The sequence below is a fragment of the Macaca mulatta genome, chromosome 19, assembly GCF_049350105.2.
Source record: "Macaca mulatta isolate MMU2019108-1 chromosome 19, T2T-MMU8v2.0, whole genome shotgun sequence".
Lineage (NCBI taxonomy): Eukaryota > Metazoa > Chordata > Mammalia > Primates > Cercopithecidae > Macaca > Macaca mulatta.
Window position 1 is genome coordinate 50,007,276 of NC_133424.1, and position 25,232 is coordinate 50,032,507.

A 25,232-nucleotide genomic window follows, 5' to 3' on the forward strand; every position below is an offset into this window, starting at 1 on the left:
ATCAAGTGCTGTTCACGGAGGCAGGCTGCGTTTCTTTGTGCTTTATTCACTCAGAAGGGTTGGGGTGGGAGTGCGCAGGTGTGGGGGTGCTTCCTCAGTTGGGGCTGAGCCCAGCTCAGACTCGCCTCCTTGGGTGTGTTTCCAAGGCACGCCCATCTCCTCCCCTGCTTGGGTAGGGGTGGCGTGAGGTGCCAGGTGAGGTGGAGGCTTTGGGGTCAACAGTCCTAAGCCACGGTGTGTCGGGAGGAAGGAGGGCCTGAGGCAGGGGTCAGCCCTCCCTCCTGAGCTGCTCCCCCAGCGTCTCTGTCACCTTCAGTTCGTCTCTCAAGTGCTCCAGCCGCTCCACCTCCTGTGCCTGGTGGGGTCAGAAATGGGGTGGTCAGCACCCACCTTCAAAGGCAGGCCACTGTGATTGTGGGCCATGTGGGTTCTCATAGTGGCATCCAGCAGCAGTCGTTCTGATCGTCGTGGACTGCGACGGTGACCATCCTGACTGCTGTAACCCCGGAAGAGGTGCTGGCTAATGTGACCACAGCCAACAGCAGTGGCTTGGGACTGGCAAAGGTGCCTGGGATGGGCACCTTGTGACGTGACGGCACTTTAGTTTTAAGACGGAGTCTCGCTCTGTCACCCAGGCTGGAGTGCAGTGGCACGATCTTGGCTCACTATAACCTCCACCTCCCGGGTTCAAGCAATTCTCCTGCCTTAGCCTCCCGAGTAGCTGGGATTACAGGCACACACCACCAACGCCTGGCTGATTTTTTGTATTTTTAGTAGAGATGAGGTTTCACCATGTTGGCCAGGCTGGTCTCAAACTGCTGACCTTAGGTGATCCACCCGCCTCAGCCTCCCAAAGTGCTGGGATTGCAGGCGTGAGCCACTAGGCCCAGCCTTATTTATTTTTAAAGATGGTTTTGCTCTGTTGCCCAGGCGGGAGTGCTATGGCACAATCATGGCTCAATGCAGCCTCAACCGCCTGGGTCCAAGCGATCGTACCACCTCAGCCTCCTGAGAGCTGGGACCAGGCGTGCGCCACCATGCCTGGCTAATTTCTTAAATTATTTGTAGGGCCGGGCGCGGTGGCTCAAGCCTGTAATCCCAGCACTTTGGGAGGCCGAGACGGGTGGATCACGAGGTCAGGAGATCGAGACCATTCTGGCTAACATGGTGAAACCCCGTCTCTACTAAAAATACAAAAAACTAGCCGGGCGTGGTGGCGGGCGCCTGTAGTCCCAGCTACTCGGAGGCTGAGGCGGGAGAATGGCGTGAACCCGGGAGGTGGAGCTTGCAGTGAGCCGAGATCGTGCCACTGCACTCCAGCCTGGGCGACAGAGCGAGACTCTGTCTCAAAAAAAAAAAAAAAAAAAAAAAAAAATTATTTGTAGAGTCAGGGTTTCACTATGTTGCCCAGGCTGGTCTTGAACTCCTGGCCTCAAGGGATTCTCCCACCTTGGCCTCTGAAAGGATTCCCCTCCCTAGGATTACAGGTGTGAGCCACCATGCCCAGCCTGTTATTGGTACCACCAATCATGGTGACACCTTGTTTACCATGACCCAGCAATGGTATCTATCTGTCACCTAGTGAAGCAGGCACAGCAGCCACTTTTCATGGTGGCCAACTTGCTAGTGACGGTGGCTTGCTTCTGTGCAATAATGGCACCATCTTGGTTGCTGTAGTCCATACGGTAGTATGGAAGTATGAGGCAGAGGCCTTGCACGGAAGTTGTTACCCAGTCCTGGTGTCGGTCTTGGCCACTGAGATCCACTAGTGATGGATCTGGTGGTGCAGGGCCAGCATGGGTGGCTGCTGAGTTGTAACTCCACTGACCATTGTCAGCCCTGCCTCTACACTGTTTTGGTGTTCCTCCTCCATCCCCCTACTCACCTCACTCTCCAAAGCCTCCTTCTCCTCCTGCCTGGGCTTAGCCCCTGGCTGGTGGTGGTGGTGGTGGTGGGGTGAGTCCTCGTGCCTCTCTCCTCCGCCTCTCTCGGCCCCCTGCCACAGGCTGCGGTCCCCACCCAGCACCCGCACCCCCTTCTCCTCTGCCTGGAACTGGGCCGTCTCTTCGTCGCTGGCCTTCTCTGCCACTTGCTTCTGGAGGTCCCCTCCATTCTCTAGATGCTGCTGCCACAGGTCCTCGAAGGTCTCCATGGGCCCCCTCTTCCTCTGCTCCTTCTCATCCTCCTCGTCCTCCTCCCGGTGGAGCTGGCGGTGCCCTTGCTCACGGATGGCTTGTTCCTGGACCTCGGACTTGTGGGTCCTCTCTGCCACCTCCTCCTTTTCCTCATCCCTCACCTCCTGGCTGGACCTCGTCTTCCCAGCCTCCTTCTTCTTGAAATCCCCAAGCAGCAGGCCTTTCTCCTCGGTGGATGCACAGCCATGGGGCTCTGTGCCGCACATCTCTGGCAGAAACGGAAAGGACGCTCTCCAAGCATCCAGTTGGGAAACTGAGGCCGGGCATGGAGGCTCACACCTGTCATCTCAGCACTTAGGGAGGCCGAGACGGCTGATCACCTCAGGTCAGGGGTTCGAATTGGGAAACTGAGGTCTTAAAGAGTTCTGGGGCCTGCCCGAAGTCTCACAGGGGCGCTGCCCAGACTGGAAGGGGAGGGTCCTATTTCATCCTACCTGGGAGGGGACGTTCCCTGCCCCGTCCGGTCCCTCTGCAGGGAGCCACAAGGGTGGAGCTGGTGGCCAGACTCTGTCAGGTGTGAATGCTGGGCAGTGCCCTGCTGGCCCAGGCAGCGGGCTCTGGGGATGAGGACCCCTTCCTCCAGGTAGCCCGGGCGGGAGAGCATGTGGGCACCCGGGCAGGACCCTGGGTGGGGTGAGGTCAGGTCCGATGGGGCTCCGGAGGGCAAGTGTGGCCCGGGTCCTCCTTACCCTTGTGGAGAAGAGCAGTGCAGGGTCCTCTCTGGACCTGGCCCACGGTCAGCACCTCTGTGACCACCTCTGCCAGACAGCGGGTCAGCTGGGGGGCAGGGGTGCCGGGTCAGAGGGGAAGTTGAGGGCAGGGGAGATGGGGAGGAGCATGGCTGGTTTGAGGGCAATGGGGATCATGGGGCAGGCTGTGCAGGGAGGGCGGGGCCCCAGCTAGGTGAGGCAGGGCAAGGGCTCCACACTCCTCACCTCCTCCTTGGAGGGTCTCAGTGCCAGGGGAGCAGCGGTGGCTGTGGAGAAAGGAGACTGGCACTGGGCTTGGCCGCCCTGGCTGCTGTCCCCGGTACCGACCCCAGCCCCACGGACGTGCCAGTCCCCACACATCCCCTCCTCATCCCATCTGGCAGGTGCAGCGTCCCCAGCTGGAGGCTCGGCCCCTGAAGCCTCTGCTGGCTGCACTGCCCACTCCCTCCCACCCAAGTCCCTGCTCCCCAGCCCCTGGCGGGTCCCACACTCACCTGTCCCCAGCAGCAGCAGCAGCAGCAGCAGCGCAGAGGCTGGCCCTCGGGGCGGCATGGTGGGCGTCCCACGGGTCCAAGGCACTGTGCGGGCCAGGGTTGCAGCGCCTTATAACCCATGCGGGGACTCCGCAGGGGAGGAAGTGATGTCACCGCCGCCCCCTCCCCACCCGCGGTGGGGTGACATCTGCAGGGCGGCCGCCTGCCTGAGACCCTCAATTATTCATGAGGCCTCTGTCCTGCACGCACTCCCCTCGAGGCTTCTGGCCAGGAGCGCAGCGCGGAGGGTGGGGGCCTCCCTTTTTTGTTTTTTTGAGACAAGGTCTGGCTCTGTCGCCCAGGCTGGAGGGCAGTGGCGCCATTACAGCTCACTGCAGGCTCCTGAACACAACTGATGCTCCCACCTCAGCCTCCCAAGTAGCTGGGACCACAGGCGTGCACACTGTATCTGGCTAATAATGTTTATTTTTTGTAGAGACAGGGTTTCATTTTGTTGGCCAGGCTGGTCTCAGACTCCTGGGCTCAAGTGATCCTCTCGTCTGGGCCTCCCAAAGTGCTGGGATTACAGGCCTGAGTTGCCATACCTGGCCTGGGGGGTCTCTTCCCAGAGCAGCATGGTCTGGTACGCTCGCCCTCCATGCTGGCAGGTGGACCTGGATGGGGACCCAGAGGCAACCACTCACAGACAGACCTCAGGCAACTCCTTCCCTTCCTGGGCCTGTTTTCTCATCCAGAGAGCAGGTCTTTCTCTTTAAGAGACAGGGTCTTGTTAGTTGCCCAGGCTGGAGTGCAGTGGCGCAATCAAAACTCACTGCAACCTCAAACTCTCAGACTCAAGGGGTCCTCCCACCTCAGCCTCCAGAGCAGTTGGGACTGCAGGCTTGCACTATCAGGCCAGGGTAATTTTTTTCATTTTTTGTGGAGAGGGGTTCTTGCTATGTTGCCCAGGCTGGTCTCAAACTCCTGACCTCAAATGATCCCCACACCTGGGCCTCCGAAGTGCTGGGATGACAGGCGTGAGTGAGCCACTATGCTTGGCTGAGTGGGTCTCATAAACCTGCCTCCTCAGAGGTTGCAGTTGGCTTCTGGCCTAAGCCCCAGCTCCACCACGTGCCGGCCGTGCAGCCCAGGATATCCGCTTAACTTCTCTAAGACCTGTTTCCTCACTGTAAATAGGGTGGGTGACAACCTACTCCACAGGTGGACAGTGAGGATTAAATAGTTGTGTGTATGGTATTTAGGGAAGTGCCTGGTACTGGGAACTGCGCACATCCAAGCACCTTCAGTCCAGTCATTTTTATTGAGCCTCTACTACATGCCAGGTCCTCTTTTAGAACTGAGGCTACAGCAGTGAGCCAGTTGGTGGATACCCCTGCCCTCCTGGAGCTGGTATCTGACACACATCAATACATATTAAGGAAGGCAGAAATTCATAAAAAATACAGTATCTCAGGCCGGGCATGGTAGCTCATGCCTATAATCCCAGCACTTTGGGAGGCCGAGGGCGGATTACCTGAGGTCAGGAGTTCAAGACCAGCCTGGCCAACATGGTGAAACTCTATCTCTACTAAAAATACAAAAAATTAGCCGGACGTGGTGGCACTTGCCTGTAATCCCAGCCACACGGGAGGCTGAGGCACAAGAATCTCTCAGAGGTTGTAGTGAGCCGAGATCGCACCATTGCACTCCAGCCTGGGGCAGTGAGACTCCATCTCAAAAAAAAAAAAGTATCTCAGATGTGGATAGAGTGCTGCGGGGGTTTCACTGTGGTCATGGAAGACTTCTTGGAAGAGGTGACATTTGAGCTAAGGCCTGAGTGATAAGATGGAGGCCAGCACACACCATCTAGGGGAGACACAGCCGGGGAGGGAGACTCACCCATGCAAATGCAGGAAGGAGTCTGGAGAGTTTCAACAGCAAGGCGGGTCGGGTGGATCAAACAAGACAGAGAGATGGGCCAAAGAGGAAGGCGGAGTGGCTCAGGCAGGGTCTTAGGGGCCTTGATGACCACTTTACCCTGAAGCCACAGACCTCTGAGGAGGGGTGGGTCACCAAACTGAGGCGCTCACAGGTCCCTCTGGCTGTGTGGCAAGGATGGAGAGCAGGGAGCCAGTGAGGAGGTTTCCAGGGTTAACCAAAGGGGAGGAATCGGGGAGCAGGGCCAAGGTGGGGTCAGGGAGGAGAGATCAGTGGGCAGAGTCTGGAAACCTTTTTTGAGACCGAGTGTCGCTGTGTCGCCCAGGCTGGAGTGCAGTGGCATGATCTCCGCTCACCGCAACCTCTGCCTCCCAGGTTCAAGCGATTCTCCTGCCTCAGCCTCCCGAGTAGCTGGAATTACAGGCATGCGCCACCATGCCCGACTAATTTCTGTGTATTTTTAGTAGAGACGAGGTTTCACCATGTTGGCCAGGCTGGTCTTGAACTCCTGACCTCAGGTGATCCGCCTGCCTTGGCCTCCCAAAGTGCTGAGATTACAGGCATGAGCCACTGCCCCTTGCCAGATTCTGGAAATATTCCTAAGGCGGTGTTGCCAGGGTTGCTAATGAAGTGGATATGGATGACAAAAAAGTCGAGGCTAACCTGAAGGGTTATGGCCTGGGCAGCCAGGAAAATGTCCTGGGATGGGCGTGCCTGAGGAGGAGCCGGTGCAGGCAAAGTGATCAGAGGACCAGGTGGCTTCTCTGAGTTTGCGATGCCCACTGGGCCCCTACCTGGAGCTGCAGAAGGGACAGCTGTGTGGGGAGCTGGGGACTGAGGGGTGAGGCTGGGGCTGGGGTCAGCTCGAAGGGACCCTCAGAGGGTGACTCTGTTCTGGGTTGTCCCGGAGGAAGGGGAGAGAATTTGGCATCCTCTCAGCTCCCTGGTGGCCCCCAGACCAGCCTCCATGTGCACTGGGGGGTGGCTGGGCACTTCCAGCCATGGTCTTTGCAGCCACAGACCCTTTGAGGACAGCGCCTCTGAGCAGCTGCCCAGCAGCTCCTGGAAAGCCGGGCATCTCCCTTGTGCACAGATCCACAGAGGCCTTTGTCCTGACCATTTATTGGGGACTTTTTGCTCAGCACTGTGGGAGGGAAGGAAGGAGGGATGGAGGCCTCTTCCTCTGCTTCTCCTGTCCCTAGAACCATCAAGTCCAGAGGTCCTGTTTCCCACTGGGACCCCTCAATGATAACAGGCTCAGTGACTGACTCTGAGGCAGCAAAGACAGAGGAGAGGTGGACCCCAGGGTCCAGGGGCCTGGGCGTGGAGCTGACGGGAGGAACGCAGATGTCAGGACAGGCTCAGGAACACAGGTCCCAGGTGTCCGGGGTCTCCTGAGCTCCAGGAAGCAGTGACGCCCTCTAGGGCTGCCGAGGGTGGGTTCTCAGCTTACAGCAGGCTGGCCAGGCAGCCCAGGCTTCCGGGGCTGGTTGGGGCCGATGTACTGGAGAGGCACGTGGGTGGGGGCTGTGATCCGATCGGTGCCGAGGTACGGCTGGAGGGCAGGGGGCACGAGCACTGAGCCGTCCTGGGGACAGAGCAGACCTCAGGACACTGCAGACGCCCCAGCCCTCCCCCGCACTGAGCTGCCTCTCTTAGTGGAACCCTCCACCCCTCACCTTTTGCTGGTTACTCTCCAGGAGCGCGATGAGGAGGCGGGGAACAGCACAGGCGGTGGCGTTCACCTGCGAGACAGCCATGCTCGGAACCAGGCGCCCACCCCAAGCCGGGCCCGGGGAGGAGCCAAGGTGGGTGGGTTTAGGGTGGCAGAGGCTGCGGGCGAGGGCACGCGGGCAGGAGGCTACGTGGGTCTCACTGTGTGGGCAAACTGCAGCTCCCCAGCCTCGGTCTGGAACATGATGTGGAGGCGGCGGCTCTGGAAATCTGTGCAGTTGGAAGCACTGGTGACCTGGCGTGGAGGAGCGGCAGGCTGAGTGGATCAGGGATCGGGGGCAGGCCTGTCCTCCTGCCCACCCCGTCCCCAGCGGCACAGGGCTCACCTCTCCAAAGCGGCCTCGGCCTGGCATCCAGGCCTCAATGTCAAACTTGCGGTAGGCAGGGAGGCCCAGTTCCTGGGTGGGCATGTCCAGGACCCTGCAGCCAAGGACAAAGGCGTGGGGAAAGTCAGCGGGTGAAAGGAGGCGCAGGAGGAAGAAATGGAAACAATGGAAGAGAAAGCAGCCAAAAATTAGGAAAAAGCCCCAGAGTTTGAGGCCAGCCTGGGCAACATAGGGAGACCTCATCTACCCAAAAAACAAACAAATAAAAAGGAGGAGATGATAGTGGCAAAGGAGAGAGTTGTGAGGCCAGGGGTGGTGATGGTGAAGGTCGTATATGGAGGAGGAGGCACAAAAGAGGTTGACGGGAGCGGAGGAAAGGCACGTGGCAGGGTTCACCGGCTGTTCACAGCGGCCATTCACACATGTGCACCTTCTAGGCACCCTCGGTTTTTTTCTTTTTCTTTTTTTTTGAGACAGAGTCTGGTTCTGCTGCCCAGACTGGAGTGTAGTGGCGTGATCTCAGCTCACTGCAACCTCCACCTCCCGGGTTCAAGTGATTCTCCTGTCTCAGCCTCCTGAGTAGATGGGATTACAGGTGTGTGCCTCCACGGCCCACTAATTTTTATATTTTTAGTATAGATGGGGTTTCACCATGTTGGCCAGGCTGGTCTCGAACTCCTGACTTCAGGTGATCCGCCTGCCTTGGTCTCCCAAAGTGCTGGGGTTATAGGTGTGAGCCACCATGCCCAGCCTTTATTTATTTTTTAGAGACAGGGTCTCACTCTGTTGCCCAGGCTAGAGTGCAATGGCATGACCACAGCTCACTGTAGCCTCCACCTCCTGGGTTCAAGCAATTCTCCTGCCTCAGTCTCCCAAGTAGCTGGGACCACAGGTGTGTGCCACCATACGTGGCTAATTCTAAAAAACGTTGTAGCCGGGTGCGGTGGCTCAAGCCTGTAATCCCAGCACTTTGGGAGGCCGAGACGGGTGGATCACAAGGTCAGGAGATCGAGACCATCCTGGCTAACATGGTGAAACCCCGTCTCTACTAAAAAATACAAAAAACTAGCCGGGCGAGGTGGCGGGCACCTGTAGTCCTACCTACTCGGGAAGCTGAGGCAGGAGAATGGCGTGAACCCAGGAGGCGGAGCTTGCAGTGAGCTGAGATCCGGCCACTGCACTCCAGCCTGGGCAACAGAGCGAGACTCCATCTCAAAAAAAAAAACAAAAAAAAAAACGTTGTAAAGACTAGCTCTCAGCCGGGCGCGGTGGCTCAAGCCTGTAATCTCAGCACTTTGGGAGGCCGAGACGGGCGGATCACGAGGTCAGGAGATCGAGACCATCCTGGCTAACACAGTGAAACCCCGTCTCTACTAAAAAATACAAAAAACGAGCCGGGCGATGTGGCAGGCGCCTGTAGTCCCAGCTACTCGGGAGGCTGAGGCAGGAGAATGATGTAAACCCGGGAGGCGGAGCTTGCAGTGAGCTGAGATCCAGCCACTGCATTCCAGCCTGGGCGACTGAGTGAGACTCCGTCTCAAAAAAAAAAAAAAAAAAAAGACTAGCTCTCGCTATGTTGCCCAGGCTGGTCTCTAACTCCTGGCCTCAAGCAATCCTCCTGCCATGGCCTCTCAAAGTGCTGGAATTACAGGTGTGAGACCCCACAGCCAGCCTATGCTCCCAGTTTTTTACAATGGGTCACCCAGAAAAGAAGTCCACATTTGTCAGCCTCTCTTGAGAGCTGCGTGTGACTGACAGGGTGAGAGGAAGTGGAGGTCACAACCTCTGGCTCCCCCTTTTCCCACCCCCACTTCCCACTGGGAGGTGAAAAAGCATCTCGGGCTACACAGAAGAGGCAGTGGCCCACAGAGAGGGGGAGCGCAGGAGGAAAGAAGCCTGGTCTCCACTCTGGCACACTGTGTGCTGTTCCTGCTTCTATTACAGTCCTGTGAGGGGCCACTGGCCCATGGCAGACAGACTGGGATCCTGTATATGCTCCTGTAATCCTTGTACAGGAAAATGGGGGCAACGAGGGGGCTGGAGAGGTGGTTCCAGATCGAGGAGCAGCTAGCCAGCCCCTCATCCCTCCCCTACCCGACCCCCACCATCCCTGGGACCCCAGCCCCTCTCCGCACCGGAAGTGCAAGCCCAGCTCCGTCAAGATCTCCATCTGAAGGGACAGGAACTCCTCCAGCAGCTGTGAGCTCTGCTCCAACCCGGGGCCTGTCACCCCAAACATCTCCACCTGGGACAGAGGGCACAGGAGTCAGGAGGCTCTGAGCTCTTGGGGTGACCCCCCACCCCAGCCCCGTTTAGTCCCAGCGACACCAGCCTTGGTGAAGTGGTGTACTCGGTACAGCCCCCGGGGTTCCTGTCCCGTGTTTGTCTCCGCCCGGTAGCAGGTGCTGGAACAAACCATCCTGGCAGAGAGCAGGGAAAGTCGGGTCAAGGAGGGAAGAGTGATTGTCACAAGTAGGGTCAGGGTCTAAGGAAACCAGGTGTCACCTGACTGGCAGGTCCCTGAAGGCCACGGCGTGGTCCATGAAGTAGCCTGGGAGGAGAGACCACAGGGTGAGCCAGGGCTGCCAGTGCCCAGAGGAAGCCTTTGGGAGGGTAAGAGGCACTCCCTCTGGTGGATGCAACCCCAGGTCAAGGCCCAGGGCTGGACTGTCACTGTACTGCTGTGCAGTTAACAACCTACACAACCGTACACGTTGGCCCTGGGGCTGCTGAGCTGCTCTGGGCAGGTGGTCACCCCCAGCGCTCCCTGGATGCTCCCAGTTGTCCTTCCACATCCGTCCTGCTCCTCCCCACCACCCACCCACCACCCAATCCTCACCTGCAAGCCCCACCTCCGCTGTTCCAGCCAGGTTGAGATCTTCGAAGCGAGCAGGGTCGATGTTGTAAATGTGGGATGGGTTGGCATTTGGTGTCATCCCACAGCCTTCCTGGGGGAGGCGGCCAGGCCACAGGGGTCAGGGGACAGGTAACCCTGGCCTCTCTCATTTTACAGTCACAACCCCAGCTCCTCCCCTGCACACATCTGGAGCCACCCTGGTCTCCCTGCTATGGCCCGGCCCCCTCAGCCTGGCCCCAGGGCGGTCTCCTCAGGTCTCCCTGCCTTGGGCACCCACGACAGGGCCTGACACCCAGGTGGGTGAGGGGAGCGGAGCAGAGGCCTCACTCACAAACACTGCTCCTCGGAGAAGGTCTGGCACCGTCATGGGGGTGAAGCCCTGTTCAGGGGAGAGGATGAGTGAGCAGAGCTGGGACCCCTACCAGACCCAGACCCCAAGTTCAGCCCCGAAGAAGGGGCGCTGCAGAGGGAGCCAGCAGCTTCCAAAGCCCCTTCCTCCTCAGACGAAACTGAGGCAGGGGCTGGCGCAGGGGCTCACACCTGTAATCCCAGCACTTTGGGAGGCTGAGGTGGGCAGATCACCTGAGGCCAGGAGTTTGAGATCAGCCTGGCCAACATGGCGAAACCCTGTCTCTACGAAAAAGATGAAAATTAGCCGGCATGGAGATCGTGCTACTGCACTCCAATCTGGGCGACAGAGCAAAACTCCGTCAAAAAAAAAAAAAAAAAAGTTAGCCAGCATAGTGGTATGTGCCTGTAATGCCAGCTACTCGGGAGGCTGAGGCGGGAGAACTGCTTGAACCCAGGAGGTGGAGGTTGCAGTGCAGTGAGCCAACACTGCGCCACTGTACTCCAGCCTGGGTGACACAGTGAGACTCCATCTCAAAAAAAAAAAAAAGAACAAAAACAAAAAGTACAGATCTGGCCATACCCTCCCCTGCTTAAAAGCCTCCCATGGCTCCCTAGTACCCTCTGGAAATGTTTGAGTCCCTCGCCATGACCAGTGCTCCATGTAACCAGTCCCTGCCATGTTTCAATGGATGCTGTGATTCCCAAATGCTCCCTTTATACCACAAGCAGGCAGTGAGGTGCAACGATTCTAAGCACAGGCTCCAGGCCCAGCTCCAGACTGGCTGTGGGACCTTGGGCCAGGTACCTCCCCTCTCTGGGCCTCAAGCCCTCTCTCTAAAGTGGGGATGATGCCACCACCCACTTCATAAAGTTGTCGTAAGGACTAAATGTGTCAATGATGCACACGAAGCTCTGAGAGTAGTGACTAGGGCAGAGAAGAGGTCATCCCCATCCCCGCTGGGCCCTCTGAGCTCAGCTTCGATGCCACCCCCTCCAGGCAGCCCTCCTATCTTGGCCCATACCCGGCGGAGAAGCTTGTTCAATGTGAAGTTGACCAGTCCGTGCTGCAGGAGGGCTCCAGCCCCGCGCAGGTAATAGGAGCGGTGGCCAGACACGTGGGACAGGCGCCTAGGAGACAAGCAGACAGGTGGATGCACATGGGCCAGGCTGGCAGGGAACGTGGGGACGCAAACACCCCGGGGAAGAGGCCCAGCTACTGGGTGGGGCTGGGGCATCAAAGATTCATGGCATTTCCACATCTCACGCTGAGGCCAACGAGGCAGGAGCCAGCTGTTGGGTGCGGGCAGCTGGGAGAGGGGCGCTGGGAGCCAGGGGAGGGCCTCACTTCTGACGGATGATGTCGAGTTTCTCGCCAATTTCCAGGTGGCCTCGGGGTTGGAAGGAGAAAGCTGGATGTGGGTGAAAAGCACCGGTGTAAGGCAGTGGGGGGAGAGGGACGGGGCCCAGAGAGAAGCTTCCAGAGACAGCAGGGAGGAGGGATGGTGAGAGAAAGTAAAGGAGGGGCAGGAGAGAAGGGAGAAGACATGGAAAGAGAGGGAAAGGGAGTGAGCAAAGGGAAGAAAGGAGAGACGGAGAGAGGGAGAGAAAAGCAGAGACAGGGAGAGGAAATGAGAGGAGGCAGAGACAGGAATAAGAGGAGGGGTGGGGAAGGCAGAGTTAGAAACAGGAGAGAGGCCGGAGGAGAAGGGAACACCCCGAGGAAGGGAGGAGGATCAGAGAGAAGGAGGCACAGAGTTGGGGAGAAAAAGCCCCGGAAACACGGACCAAAGCAGGGGGTCAGACAGAGACACACACACACACTCACCCACACTCACACACACAGATACAGACACACACAGAGACAGTCACATACACACACAGACACACACAGAGACACACACACACACACACACAGACACACACAGAGGCAGTCACATACACACACAGACACACACAGAGACACACACACACAGACACACACAGAGACAGTCACATACACACACAGACACACACAGAGACACACACACACACACACAGACACACACAGAGACAGTCACATACACACACAGACACACACAGAGACACACACACACACAGATACACACACAGACACACAGATACACACAAGTACAGACACAGATACACAGACACACAGATACACACACACAAAGACAGACACGCACACAGATCCACACAAAGACACACAGATACACACACACAGATACACACACACAAAGACACACAGATACACACAGATATAGACACACACACACACATGCAGACACAGAGACACACACACAGATACAGAGGCACACACACACAGATATACACACACAGATACAGACACACACACACAGATACAGACACACACACACAGATACAGACACACACAGATACACGACACACGTCACACAACACATAGCATACACAACACACACTCATACACATACGATACAATCACACAACACAGGGTGAGACTGCTCAGTGGTGAAGCGGGAGATAATGAAAACCCAAGGACCGCCTCTCAGAGACAGCTCGAGCCCGGCCAAGGCAGGAAGCTGGAGCCACCTCCTGTACCGCCAGGAGTTCTCCAGGCTCCAGACATGTTCCCAGACCCCAGGGGCCCCCACCCCGAGACCCCAGAACCCCCACACCACAGGGCTTGTCAGCTCCCAGGCCTGGGGTGTGGCCCACCTGGCTTGTCTCCGACCACGTGGAGTACTTGAGCCTGGCTCTCATCCCCGACGGGCTGCAGGGAGACAGCAGGAGTCACGGGAAGGCGGCACTAGGCGGGCCCCGGGCCTCCCTGCCACCCAGCACGGTGCTCACCACGTCTGGGTGGGTCTGGTTCGGCAGCTTCAGCGCCTGCAGATAGAACTGCTCCTCCAGCTGGGCCTCCCTGGGGTACAGGGGGAAAAGCTGCTTCCGCATCTCCCGGCCACGTGCCCGCAGACTCTGGTACCTGGGGTCCTGGGGGCAGCACAGGTGGGGTCAGCCCGGGAGAGGGTCAGGACTCCCTCAACCAGTGTGAGACCTTCATCCTGACTGGCAGAGCCCCTGTGGTGGACATTCATACCTCTTCTCCAGACCCAGCATCCTGAATGTCTCTGCAGGAACTTCCCTCACCATCACATGGCAGGTTCGTGGGGAAAAGAATCAGGCCTGGCCAACTAGAACGTTCTATTGCCTTGGCCACAATGACTGGCTCAGAGACAGGCACCTGATGCCAGCTGAACTCATGAGAATCAGCCCCAGGACTTTAACCGGAGCTATCAGGAAAGTGCTTGACTTTGCTTCCCACTTACACAAGGACAGAAAGCTGGCCTGGGAATGGGAGGAACACAGGACCAAACATGGAGCCAGCACCTGGATCCAGCCGTACCTGAAGCCAGTCTTAGTTCCATGCATCAATACAGCCTATTTTTTTTTTCCCCTTAGACCTGTTTGAGCTGTTTTCTGTTACAAAAGTGGAATAGTGACTGGCAGGGTATCCTCCCTGTGCACCCCCAACCCTGGATAGGACATCAACTCTCCACAGTACCTGCTGCACTTCACCACTGTCCTGGTTTGCCTGGTAGAAAAGAGACAGGGTGGGCGATTAGGTTGATGAAGTTGAGGGTGGGGAAGAGAAAAAAGAGTGAAAGGTCAAACAAGGCCAGAGGATCTTAGTCTCCTGCTCTGTCAGTGCCTAGCTGGGTCCCTCTGCAACTCTGCTTCCATTTCTCTATTGCTAACACTACAAGGAGGCAAGATAATTAACAGTAATCACAGCTGCAGCTCCGTGTAGGAAGTGCTGCCTCCATGCCAGGCTCTATGCACAGGGCTCTCCCATGCCATGATTTCTTCATAATCCACTTTAGGAGGTAGGCATTCATGGAAACCCTGTGATAACAGTTTGGCTGTGTCCCCACCCAAATCATATCTCAAATTGTAATTCCACCTGTTGAGGAAGGGACCTGGTGGGAGGTGATTGGGTCCTGGGGACGGTTTCCCCCATGCTGTTCTCGTGATAGTGAGTTCTCACGAGATCTGATGGTTGAAACGTGTTTGGCAGTTACCCCCTCTGGCTGTCTCCAGCCACCCTACGGAAGGGAAAAAGTGCCTTGCTTCCCCTTTTGCCAAGACTGTAAGTGTCCTGAGGCCTCCCAGCCACGTGGAACTGTGAGTCAATTAAACCGCTTTTCTTCATAGATTAGCCAGTCTCAGGTATTCTTTCTTTCTTTCTTTTTTTTTTGGGGGAGGGGGGACGGAGTCTCGCTCTGTCACCCAGAGGGGAGTGCAGAGGCGCAATCTCAGCTCACTGCAAGCTCCGTCTCCTGGGTTCACGCCATTCTCCTGCCTCAGCCTCCCGAGTAGCTGGGACTACTGGCGCCCACCAGCACACCCGGCTAATTTTTTGTATTTTTAGTAGAGACGGGGTTTCACCGTGTTAGCCAGGATGGTCTCGATCTCCTGACCTCGTGATCCGCCCGCCTCGGCCTCCCAAAGTGCTAGGATTACAGGTGTGAGCCACTGCGCCGGCCTCTTTATTTTTTTTTGAGACGGAGTCTTGCTCTGTGCCCCAGGCTGGAGTGCCGTGGCGCGATCTCCGCTCACTGCAAGCTCCGCCTCCCGGGTTCACGCCATTCTCCTGCCTCAGCCTCCCGAGAAGCTGGGACTACAGGCGCCCGCCACCTTGCCCGGCTAGTTTTTTTTTTTTGTATTTTTAGTAGAGACGGGGTTTCACCGTGTTAGTCAGGATGGTCTCGATCTCCTGACCTCATGATCCGCCCACCCTGGTCTCCCAAAGTGCTAGGATTACAGGCGTGAGCCACCGCGCCCAGCTCAGTCTCAGGTATTCTTTATAGCAGTGTGAAAATGGGGCCGGGCGTGGTGGCTCACGCCTGTAATCCCAGCACTTTGGGAGGTTGAGGTGGGCGGATCACCTGAGGCCAGCAGTTGGAGACCAGCCTGGCCAACATGGAGAAACCTCGTCTCTAAAACCTTATACTAAAAATACAAAAATTAGCCGGGTATGGTGGCACATGCCTGTAATCCCAGTTACTCGGGAGGCTGAGGCACGAGAATCCCTTGAACCTGCGAGGTGGAGGTTGCAGTGAGCCAACATCAGGCCACTGTACTCCCGTCTGGGTGACAGAGTGAGACTCTGTCTCAAAAAAAAAAAAAAAAAAAAGAAGAAGAAGAAAATGGACTAATATACCCTGTCTGTAGATTTGAAAATGGAGGCTCGGAGAGGTAAAGTCTGTCTGTGCATTCGAGGGCCTGCACCCAAGGCCCCCTTGACATTCCGAACCTTCCATGATCCTAAGCAGCTGAGGGAATCCAACAGCCTGGGTCTGAATGTTGGGCACCTACATGCTGTGAGCCCTTGGGCAAATCTCTGCCCCCTCTGAGCCTCAGTATCCCCATCTGTGAAGTGGGATGATAACAGGACCTCCCTGGGCAGGGCTGTTGTGCAGCTTCCCCGAGAAGATGAGTTAGCACTCAAAGAACATTAAATGATCCATTGTGTTGCTTCCATTGACTGTCCAGGACGTAGACAGCCCGAGGCTGGCCACTCAGCAGGTGCTGGGAGATGTGATTCAGGGTGGGAGAGGCCTCCAAACAGAGTGGTAAAAACCAACTGCCTGGGTGCGAACCTTGCCTCTCCCACTTCCTGGCTGTGAGACTTAGGTACTTTTTCTTGTTGGGTTTTTTTTTTTTTTTGAAACGGAGTCTCGCTTTGTCGCCCAGGTGGAGTGCAGCGGCGTGATCTCAGCTCACTGCAAGCTCCGCCTCCCGGGTTCACGCCATTCTCCTGCCTCAGCCTCCCGAGTAGCTGGGACTACAGGCGCCTTCCACCACGCCCGACTAAGTTTTTGTATTTTTAGTAGAGACGGGGGTTTCACCGTGTTAGCCAAGATGGTCTCGATCTCCTGACCTTGTGATCCGCCTGCCTCGGCCTCCCAAAGTGCTGGGATTACAGGCGTGAGCCACCGCGCCCTGCTCTGGTTGTTTTTTCTTTGAGACAGGGTCTCGCTCTGTCACCCAGGCTGGAGTGTGATGGTGCGATCATAGCTAACTGCAGCCTCAAACTCTCGGACTCAAGCGATCTTCCTGCCTCAGCCCCAGAGTAGCTGGGACCACAGGCGCATACCCCCCATACCCGGCCACTTAGGCCCGTTTTAAACTCTTAGGGCCTCACTTTCTCCCAGCTGTAAAACTGGGTTTGTATTGTTCCTATGTCACAAATAGTTGTGAGGATTAAGAGTACCGAAAGCACCTGGTGTGGTGCATAGCGATGTCTACATAAAGGTCTGCTGTTGTTTTTATGATTGTTTTTAAGCCCTCTGTGGCAGACACTGTTGGTTGTCTAACCCAAAATCCCTCCTTCCAGGCCGGGCGTGTGGCTCACACCTGTAATCCCAGCACTTTAGGAGGCCAAGGCAGGCGGATCACCTGAGGTCATGAGTTCGAGGTCATGAGGCCAACACGGTGAAACCCCATCTCTACTAAAAATACAAAATTAGCCAGGCGTGGTGGCACATGTCTGTAATCCCAGCTACATGGGAGGCTGAGGCAGGAGAATCACTTGAACCCAGGAGGCGGAGGGTGCAGTAAGCCGAGATCATGCCACTGCACTCCTGCCTGGGTAACAGAGGGAGACTCGGTCTCAAAAAAATAAAAATCAAATAAAGATCCCTTCTTCCTCCTTCCCCACAGAACTCTGACTCAGTTCACCCTTCAGGGGAAGTGGGCCCAGCTGGATGCTGGCCTCTGATCAGCCTGTGCTGGCTGCCAGAACTCCACTCCTCTGGCTGACAGCTGGAGTGGGTGGGGGTCTGGGCGCAGGGGACACGAGGGGACTCTGCTGGATGCTTCAGGAAAGGTGTACTTGCTCCTGAAAAAGGAACTCAAGCCAGAGAAATCTCTGTCTCCTTCCCCTGGCAGAGTCATATGAGGAGATGCTGGACTACAGCAGCCATCTGGAAACCCTGATGGGGAAACTGAGGAAAGATCAGTGCAGTGAAGTTGCCGGTGCAGAGAGAAGGAAAGGACCTGGGCCGGGGATGCTGGAAGAACCGCTAATTAATCAACCCTAGGGATGCCAGGGTCCTGCACGGCTCGCTATGTGAGGTAATGCATGTCCATGTTGTTCACGCTTGTTTGTTTGTTTATTTATTTATTCATGGATGGAGTCTCACTCTGTGGCCCAGGCTGGAGTGCAGTGGCGCCATCTCGGCTCACTGCAACCTCCGCCTCCGAGGTTCAAGCGATTCTCCTGCCTCAGCGTCCCAAGTACTTGGGATTACAGGTGCCCGCCACCATGCCGGCTAATTTTTGTATTTTCAGTAAAGATGGGGTTTCACCATGTTGCCCAGGCTGGTCTCAAACTCCTGACCTCAGTTGATCCACCAACCTAGGCCTCCCGAGTAGTTGAGATTACAGGCGTGAGCTACCGCGCCAGCCTGTGCAAGCTCTTTAAATTCAGTTTCCTGTTACCTGTGTCCAGAGACACCCTCGTGGCCATTTCCCACCTACTCAGGTCCCCATGCTCACCAGCAGGGCCCGCACTGCCTCAGTCACGGCCTCCTTCTCTTCTTCCAGTCTCCGGATCTCCTCCCGCAGCTGCCTCAGCTCCTGCCATGTCGAGATCTGGGGTGGATGTAAGAGGAAAGGAGGTGAAGCAGCCATCGCCCCAACCTTCTCTCTGGAGCCCACTGGCCATCCGGACCTGCGGCGGAGTGAGGCAGAGATCCCTACCTAGCCCTCAGTGGCCATCCTCCCCTCCTCCCCTTCAGTACTGGAATGCCTTGAGGTTCAGCTGGCCACACAGTGCCCAGAATTCAGACATATTGGCCGAGCACAGTGGCTCATGCCTATAATCCCAGAACTCTGGGAGGCTGAGGTGGGTGGATCACTTGAGATCAGGAGTTCAAGACTAGCCTGGTCGACATGGTGAAATCCCATCTCTACTAAAAATACAAAAATTACCCAGGCGTGATGGCAGGCACCTGTAATCTCAGCTACTCAGGAGGCTGAGGCAGGAGGATTACTTGAAACCAGGAAGCAGAGGTTGCACTGAGCCAAGATCATGCCACTACACACTCCAGCCTGGGCAGCAAGAGTGAAACTCTGTCTCAAAAAAGAAAAAAAAAAAAAAAAATCTCTCAACTAGCACTTTAAAAAATCATGGCTGGGTGCAGCACTTTGGGAGGCCTAGGTGGGAGGCTTGCTTGAGCGAGTGCAGGAGTTCCAGACCAGCCTGGGTAACATAGGGAGACCTGCTTCTACAAAATTTTTTTTTTTTTGAGACAGAGTCTCACTCTGTCACCCAGGCTGGAGTGTAGTGGCACGATCTTGGCTCACTACAACCTCTGCCTCCCAGGTTCAGGCGATTCTCCTGCCTTAGCCTCCTGAGTAGCTGGGACTACAGGTATGCGCCACTGCCACCTGGCTAATTTTTGTACTTTTTAATAGAGGCAGGGTTTCACCATATTGGCCAGGCTGGTCTGGAACTCCCGGCCTCAAGCAATCTGCCTGCCTTGGCCTCCCAAAGTGCTGGGATTACAGGTGTGAGCCATAGCACCCGTCCTCTACCAAAAAAATTCTAAAAAAAATTAGCTGGGTGACAGATTGACACCCTGTCTCAAAAACAAAAAAACGGTTAAAATATACATAATATGGGAGGCTGAGGCAGGTGGATCATTTGAACCCAGGAGTTCGAGACCAGCCTGGGCAACACGGAGAAACCCTGTCTCTACAAAAATTAGCTGGGCATGGTGGCACACGCTTCTAATCCCAGCTACTTGTGCACTGCTGTTGGGAGTGTATATAAAGTGGTACAGCTGCCATGAAACTTGGTACACCAGCCTGGCCAACATGGTGAAACCCCATCTCTACTAAAAATACAAAAATTAGGCAGCTGTGGTGGGACATGCCTGTAATCCCAGCTACTCAGGAGGCTGAGGTGGGAAGATTGCTTGTGCTTGAGCCTGGGAAGTCTCACGGAGCCTGAGAGGCTGCTGTGAGCCAAGATCATGCCACTGCACTCCAGCGTGGGTGACAGAGTGAGACTTTGTCTCCAAAAAAAAAAAAAAAAAAAAAAAAATTTTGTTTTTGAGGAACTGCCATACTTTTTTCCATGGCAGCTGTACCACTTTGTATATACATTCCCAACAGCAATGCACAACGATTCCGACGTTTCCACAACACAATTCTTGCCAACACTTGTCATTTTCTGCTTTGTTTTTAATAATAGCTACTTGAGGCCGGTTGCAGTGGTTCACACCTGTAATCCCAGCACTTTGGGAGGCTGAGGCGGGTGGATCACAAAGTCAGGAGTTCGAGACCAGCCTGGCCAAGATGGTGAAACCCTGTCTCTACTAAAAATACAAAAATTAGCTGGGGGTGGAGGCGGGCACCTGTAATCCCAGTTACTTGGGAGGCTGAGGCAGGAGAATTGCTTGAACCCAGGAGGCGGAGGTTGCAGTGAGCCAAGATTGCGCCACTGCACTCTAGCCTGGGCAACAGAGCAAGACTCCATCTCAAAAAAACAAACAAACAAAAAACAAGTAGCTACTCAAATGCATGTCTAAACTACCATTTTGAAAATGAAGAGAGTAGCCAGGCACGATGGCTCACGCCTGTAATCCCAGCATTTTGGGAGGCCATGGCAAGTGGATCATTTGAAGTTAGGAGTTCGAGACCAGCCTGGCCAACATGGCAAAACCTCTCTCTACTAAAAATACAAAAATTAGTCCAGTGTGTTGGTGCACGACTATAACCCCAGCTACTTGGAAGGCCGAGGCACGAGAATCGCTTGAACCCAGGAGGTGGAGGTTGCAGTGACCCGAGATTGCGCAACTGCACTCAGGCCTGGGCGACAGAGGAAGACTCAGTCTCAAAAGAACAAAAAAAAAAACCCCTCCCCCCAAAAAAAAAACAACTAGCACTTTACAAATGAAAGAGAATATAATTAAAGAACAAGAACGCATCACACATGGTAAGAGCAAGGATTGTTAATGAAACTAGTTTCAATTTTGGGTGTGTGTCTGCATCAGGATGTGAAATGTATTTCTTACTCTTGGCCACAAAGTTTGAAAAACCCTGCTAAAGGATGTGACGCTCTAAATTATCTACATGGCCATCAAATGGAATTTTCCATCCTACCTCCAGGCTTTTGTATATTCTGGTCCCCTACTTGGGATACTCTTCTCCCCTCTTCCCTGGCAATTTCTCAATCCACGGATCTTTGTTTAATGCCACCTCCTCTGAGAAGTCCTCCCAGGCTGTCCTCCACTTTGCCTTCACAGCATTTACCACAGATTATAATGAGTATATATCTGTCTCTATGAATTCGATTACTCTAGGTAGTCAAATTTACCAGAGATTGTAATTAGTATATATGTAGAGTTGTATGTATATATGTAGAGATTGTAATTAGTATATATGTAGAGTGGTATGTATGTTTTAGCAGGGCATGGTGGCTCACATCTGTACTCCTAGCATTTTGGGAGGCCAAGGCAGGTGGATCACTTGAGGTCAAGAGTTTGAGACCAGCCTGGCCAACATGGTGAAACCCCATCTCTACTAAAAATACAAAAAGTAGGCAGGTGTGGTGGCGCGTGCCTGTAATCCCAGCTACTCGGGAGGCTGAGGTGGGAGAATCACTTCAACCTGGGAAGCGGAAGTCACAGTGAGCCCAGATCGTACCACTGCACTCCAGCCTGGGAGACGAGAGCAAAACTCCATCTCAGAAAAAAAAAAAGTCTTTTGCTAGACTGTGAACTCAGATCATGACAGGGCACAGGGGGGTAGTTAAGATTGTGGGGTCTGGGTGTGGTGGCTCATGCCAGTGATCTCAGCATTTTGTGAGGCCAGAGTGGGAAAATCACTTGGGCGCAGGAGTTCAAGACCAGCCTGGGCAACATAGTAAGTCCCTGTCTCAACAAAAAATACAAAAGGTTAGCCGGGCGTGGTGGTATCTGCCTGTAGTCCCAGCTACACGGGAGGCTGAGTGGGAGGATTATTTGTGCCCAGAAGTTCAAGGTTGTAGTGAGCTTGAATTGTACCACTGTACTCCATCCTGGGCGACAGAACAAGACCCTATCTCTTAAAAAAACAACCAAAAAAAGTGGATTCTGGGCCAGAAAGCACAGGTTAAAATTCCCACTCTGCCACTTCCCAGTTGCATGACCTAGCGCAAGTGAATTAGCTTCTCGGAGCCTTAGTTCCTCTGATAAAATGGGAGAAATAATGGCACCGACTTCATAGAGTTGTTGTGAAAATTAAACGAGGTAAAAGTGAATAAAGCACTTCAAACAGGCTGGTAGGGGAGTCTAAGAGAGGAATGGGAAGAAGTGGGGACCCCACTATCCTTAGCACCTCAACAGAGATATCGTGAACCCGGTCCTAATTCCCTTTTATAAGTGGTAGCAATTTTATTATTATTCACCACATAATTCAACATAGCAGTTGCACCTTAAGTATCAGGTTAATAGAACCATCCACTAATGGATTCATTCATTCATTCATTAACTCTATTTAACTGCCTGCTATGTGTGGCGGAGATGCAGAACTCTCCCTATCTCACTCTCCAAAGGCAAGAGCTCCATCACACCCCAGCCCTGACCCCGTCCGATTCACACTTGGCTCCCCATTTTCCTTTGTGGTCTTAGGGAAAGGCTGCCATGAAGCTGGAGCACGGAGGGCAATGTCACATCGCAAGTTCCTAGAGGACAGTAGGTACCCAGTGAGCAGTAAGAAACAAGCGCATAATGCGTGTCTAGGACACAGTAGGCATTCTTGGCACACAGTAAAGCCTCAGCACTCACTGGACAACTGGCACATAAGTGGGTGCCATGCACAAGACGTTGGCTAACTTGGGAAGGAACTAAAATTCCTACAATAGGTTCGCCCCCTGCCGCAGGGCATCTTGCAGACCCAATTCTTCCGCAAAACAAACAGCCTGTTCCCGCCGGCCGGCGCAGGCACACTCACGATCGCGGGCAGGTCCGCCGAGCGCAGCTCCCCCTTGCGGAGCTCCAGGGCGCGTGCGGCTTCTTCTGGACATGCGCAGAACCACTCTATGTCCAGCTGAGGGAGTGCACTGTAGCCCTCGCGCGCATACTCGTACAGGAGGTTCCGGTTTCGTTTCTCTGTAGCGAAACTTCTCCTTGGACTGCCGTTGGAGATCCAGCCTCTATGGGGCCGGAGCCCCCGACGAGTCAGCAAAGGCCACAAGCGCCGCACCATGGACGCAGCCATTTTGGACCGGGGACAAGGCGGCACTTCGTCCCACCCACTCTGCGTTTAGACCAATTGCAAAGCAGCGATCCTGATCGCGACGAGCCAATCAGATCCTGAGGATGGTCGACCGAGATAGAGTCGGTCGTCACCCAATCGTCGTCTGTGTCCCGCCTCTTCAGTGACGCGTGGCAGAACCAGCCAATCCCTGCACGGATAGCGCCCGGAAGAGGCTGGAGGCAGGATTCATCGTGTCCGCGACCTCACCGGTAGGGCCCGTGAGGTCGGTGGAATCCCGGGGTCCTCCAAATCTACCAGGCCCTCTCCCCAGTTTCCCACTTCTTGCTGTGTGCGGGCGAGAGTGGTTGGGTTCTCGGGAGCCCACTCAGAGCGAGGCTAAATTTACGGAGGCACTTTCTATTAGCAGCATGAGGGCCTTTGGTTAGACCTATAGAGGTATTTCTTTTGATTTAACCCAGAAGGTCCTGAGAGCGGATCGGCCAGCATTTGCAGATCGGCCACTTTTCCCTCCTTTCTGAATCTTTTATCCCTACCACAGGGACGGCCCAGGCGGCAGGATGTCCTGGTCTGGCCTTCTCCGTGGCCTCAACACGTCCCTAACTTGTGGTAAGTGGGGGACTCGGGCTTCAGGGACGAGGCTAGAGGAGGAGGGTTATTCGCTCTGGGACTTGTGTGCTTCCGTCGGAGCCCCGAGGGAAACAGGGGTGGAAAAACACGGTGGGGTTTTGGCGGAGCTCGGGCTGCTAGAGCAAGAGGTGGGAAGCAGCTGCATGGAGGGCTACTGCGTGTCAAGCGGAGTTTCGGTCAGTTTTATTATTTATTTATTTAAGATCTCCCTCTGTCGCCCAGGCTAGAGTGCAGCGGTGTGATCACAGCTCACTGCAGTCTTGACCTCCTGGGCTCAAGTGGTCCTCTTGCCTCAGTCCCCCAAGTAGCTGGGACCACAGGCCTGCAGAACCACAACCAGCTAACTTTTTGATTTTTTGTAGAGACGGAGGTCTCCCTGTGTCGCCCAGTCTGGCCTTAACTCCTGAGCTCAAGTGATCCCTCTACAGCCTCCCAAAGTGCTAGGGTTACATGCATGAGCCTATTATTTTAAACAGCACTAAAAGTAATGCTTCCTGGTCGGGCGTGGTGGCTCACGCCTGTAATCCCACCACTTTGGGAGGCCGAGGTCAGGAGTTCGAGGCCAGCCTGACCAACATGGTGAAACCCCCGTCTCTACTAAAAATACAAAAACTAGCCGAGCGTGGTGGCAGGTGCCTATAGTCCCAGCTACTCGGGAAGCTGAGACAGGAGAATTGCTTGAACCCAGGAGGCAGAGGTTACCGTGAGCTGAGATTGAGTCACTGATCTCCAGCCTGGGCAACAGAGCGAGACTTCGTTTCAAAAAAACAAAAAGAAAGGAATGCTTCCTTGAATAATAAAGAAGAGTTTTGTCTGTAAATAACACTAGACGTGAACAAATGCATCCTTGTAAAGTGCTTGAAACAATGCCTAAGACACCAAAATTGAGTTGATACTACACTAAGATCTGTTCTCTGCCATAATAACCGCTTTCGGCCCTCTCCAGGCCCAGCTCTGGTTCCCCGGCTCTGGGCCACCTGCTCCATGGCTACCCTGAACCAGATGCACCGCCTGGGGCCTCCCAAGCGGCCGCCTCGGAAGCTGGGCCCCACGGAAGGCCGGCCGCAGCTAAAGGGTGTGGTCCTGTCCACGTTCACCCTCAAGCCCAAGAAGCCTAACTCGGCCAATCGCAAGTGTTGTCGAGTACGGCTCAGCACGGGCCGCGAGGCCGTCTGCTTCATCCCCGGGGAGGGTCACAATCTGCAGGAGCACCACGTTGTCCTTGTGGAGGGCGGCCGCACCCAGGACCTGCCGGGCGTCAAGCTCACCGTTGTGCGTGGCAAGTACGACTGTGGCCACGTGCAGAAGAAGAAGTGACAGCTGGGGCCATGGTGGGCTGGGCACCCCTGCAGAACATGAACCTTCCGCTCCCGGCTACCACAGGGTCCTCTGATGCTGGCCTTTGCGCCTCTAGAGGCAGCCACTCATGAATTCAAGTTCTGGCTCCGCCTCTTCCATCAGGACCACTGTTAAGCCATAGGAGTTGTGGGGGTACAAAGGGTGCCCCTCTGTCAACACCCTTGGCTCCTGTGTTTAGAGGGGTGGGATGAAGGACCTTTTCTGCTGGGACAAGACACTGTACTGCCCTCTGCTGGGAAGGGGTTTTAATAAACATCCTGGCCCTTGCGATGTGAACCCTTGTGGAGTATTTGCCCTCCTTGTGGCTGTGGCAACGGACATCTCTGAGCTTCAGTTTCCTCCTCCAGAATATAATAGCTCCATCCATTGGTGGTATCTCCTTTATTTGGCTTGTTGAAGATTAAATTCGATGC

The 25,232-nt window shown here is 55.1% G+C and overlaps 3 protein-coding genes across 10 annotated transcripts; 1 reads left to right on the forward strand and 2 right to left on the reverse strand.

Annotated features, from left to right (window-relative positions):
• Window positions 1-26: 26 nt before the first annotated feature.
• Window positions 27-5,411, reverse strand: CCER2 (coiled-coil glutamate rich protein 2). Of its 4 annotated transcripts, XM_077982765.1 has the most exons (8): window positions 5,278-5,407; window positions 5,007-5,111; window positions 3,984-4,052; window positions 3,400-3,483; window positions 3,131-3,171; window positions 2,885-2,972; window positions 1,886-2,403; window positions 27-355 (listed from the first exon to the last, which is right to left on the reverse strand). In XM_077982765.1, exons 1-8 carry the CDS (start codon window positions 5,279-5,281, stop codon window positions 269-271), a joined length of 996 nt encoding a protein of 331 aa, XP_077838891.1. In that variant the 5' UTR covers window positions 5,282-5,407; the 3' UTR covers window positions 27-268. The 4 variants fall into 4 exon arrangements, with proteins under 4 accessions (XP_077838891.1, XP_028694777.2, XP_077838892.1 ...); XM_028838944.2 differs by lacking the exon at window positions 5,007-5,111; XM_077982766.1 differs by lacking the exon at window positions 5,278-5,407 and having other exon boundaries at window positions 5,007-5,126.
• On the reverse strand, window positions 5,278-22,860 carry SARS2 (seryl-tRNA synthetase 2, mitochondrial). 3 transcript variants are annotated; one of them, XM_077982690.1, is made up of 17 exons: window positions 22,567-22,841; window positions 18,124-18,219; window positions 14,126-14,155; window positions 13,414-13,554; window positions 13,279-13,333; window positions 11,930-11,993; window positions 11,607-11,712; window positions 10,565-10,612; window positions 10,216-10,324; window positions 9,882-9,927; window positions 9,709-9,796; window positions 9,512-9,621; window positions 7,377-7,470; window positions 7,193-7,285; window positions 6,996-7,061; window positions 6,770-6,904; window positions 5,278-5,766 (listed from the first exon to the last, which is right to left on the reverse strand). In XM_077982690.1, the coding sequence occupies exons 1-17, from the start codon at window positions 22,831-22,833 to the stop codon at window positions 5,734-5,736; spliced, it is 1,581 nt and encodes a 526-aa protein (XP_077838816.1). In that variant the 5' UTR covers window positions 22,834-22,841; the 3' UTR covers window positions 5,278-5,733. The 3 variants fall into 3 exon arrangements, with proteins under 3 accessions (XP_077838816.1, XP_014979366.2, XP_014979365.2); XM_015123880.3 differs by lacking the exon at window positions 5,278-5,766 and adding an exon at window positions 13,890-13,966 and having other exon boundaries at window positions 6,423-6,904; window positions 13,414-13,483; window positions 22,567-22,860; XM_015123879.3 differs by lacking the exon at window positions 5,278-5,766 and having other exon boundaries at window positions 6,423-6,904; window positions 22,567-22,860.
• A 193-nt stretch (window positions 22,861-23,053) lies between these two features.
• Window positions 23,054-25,095, forward strand: MRPS12 (mitochondrial ribosomal protein S12). 3 transcript variants are annotated; one of them, XM_001086380.5, is made up of 3 exons: window positions 23,054-23,268; window positions 23,372-23,439; window positions 24,407-25,095. In XM_001086380.5, exons 2-3 carry the CDS (start codon window positions 23,391-23,393, stop codon window positions 24,775-24,777), a joined length of 420 nt encoding a protein of 139 aa, XP_001086380.1. In that variant the 5' UTR covers window positions 23,054-23,268; window positions 23,372-23,390; the 3' UTR covers window positions 24,778-25,095. The 3 variants fall into 3 exon arrangements, with proteins under 3 accessions (XP_001086380.1, XP_014979368.1, XP_001086153.1); XM_015123882.3 differs by having other exon boundaries at window positions 23,054-23,095; XM_001086153.5 differs by having other exon boundaries at window positions 23,054-23,081.
• The last annotated feature ends 137 nt before the right edge of the window (window positions 25,096-25,232 follow it).

Bases quoted from the DNA above. Each gene is read 5' to 3' on its own strand.
- CCER2 (XM_077982765.1), bottom strand. The intron at 2,973-3,130 runs GTGAGGAGTGTG...CCTGCCCCCCAG, and splicing joins TGAGACCCTCCAAGGAGGAG to CTGACCCGCTGTCTGGCAGA. The intron at 2,404-2,884 runs GTAAGGAGGACC...CGTTTCTGCCAG, and splicing joins CACTGCTCTTCTCCACAAGG to AGATGTGCGGCACAGAGCCC.
- SARS2 (XM_077982690.1), bottom strand. From the start codon at position 22,833: ATGGCTGCGTCCATGGTGCGGCGCTTGTGGCCTTTGCTGACTCGTCGG. The intron at 11,994-13,278 runs GTGGGCCACACC...ACCCACATCCAG, and splicing joins CGTGGTCGGAGACAAGCCAG to CTTTCTCCTTCCAACCCCGA. The intron at 7,062-7,192 runs GTGAGACCCACG...GCTGTCTCGCAG, and splicing joins AGCTGCAGTTTGCCCACACA to GTGAACGCCACCGCCTGTGC.
- MRPS12 (XM_001086380.5), top strand. From the start codon at position 23,391: ATGTCCTGGTCTGGCCTTCTCCGTGGCCTCAACACGTCCCTAACTTGT. The intron at 23,440-24,406 runs GTAAGTGGGGGA...GGCCCTCTCCAG, and splicing joins CAACACGTCCCTAACTTGTG to GCCCAGCTCTGGTTCCCCGG.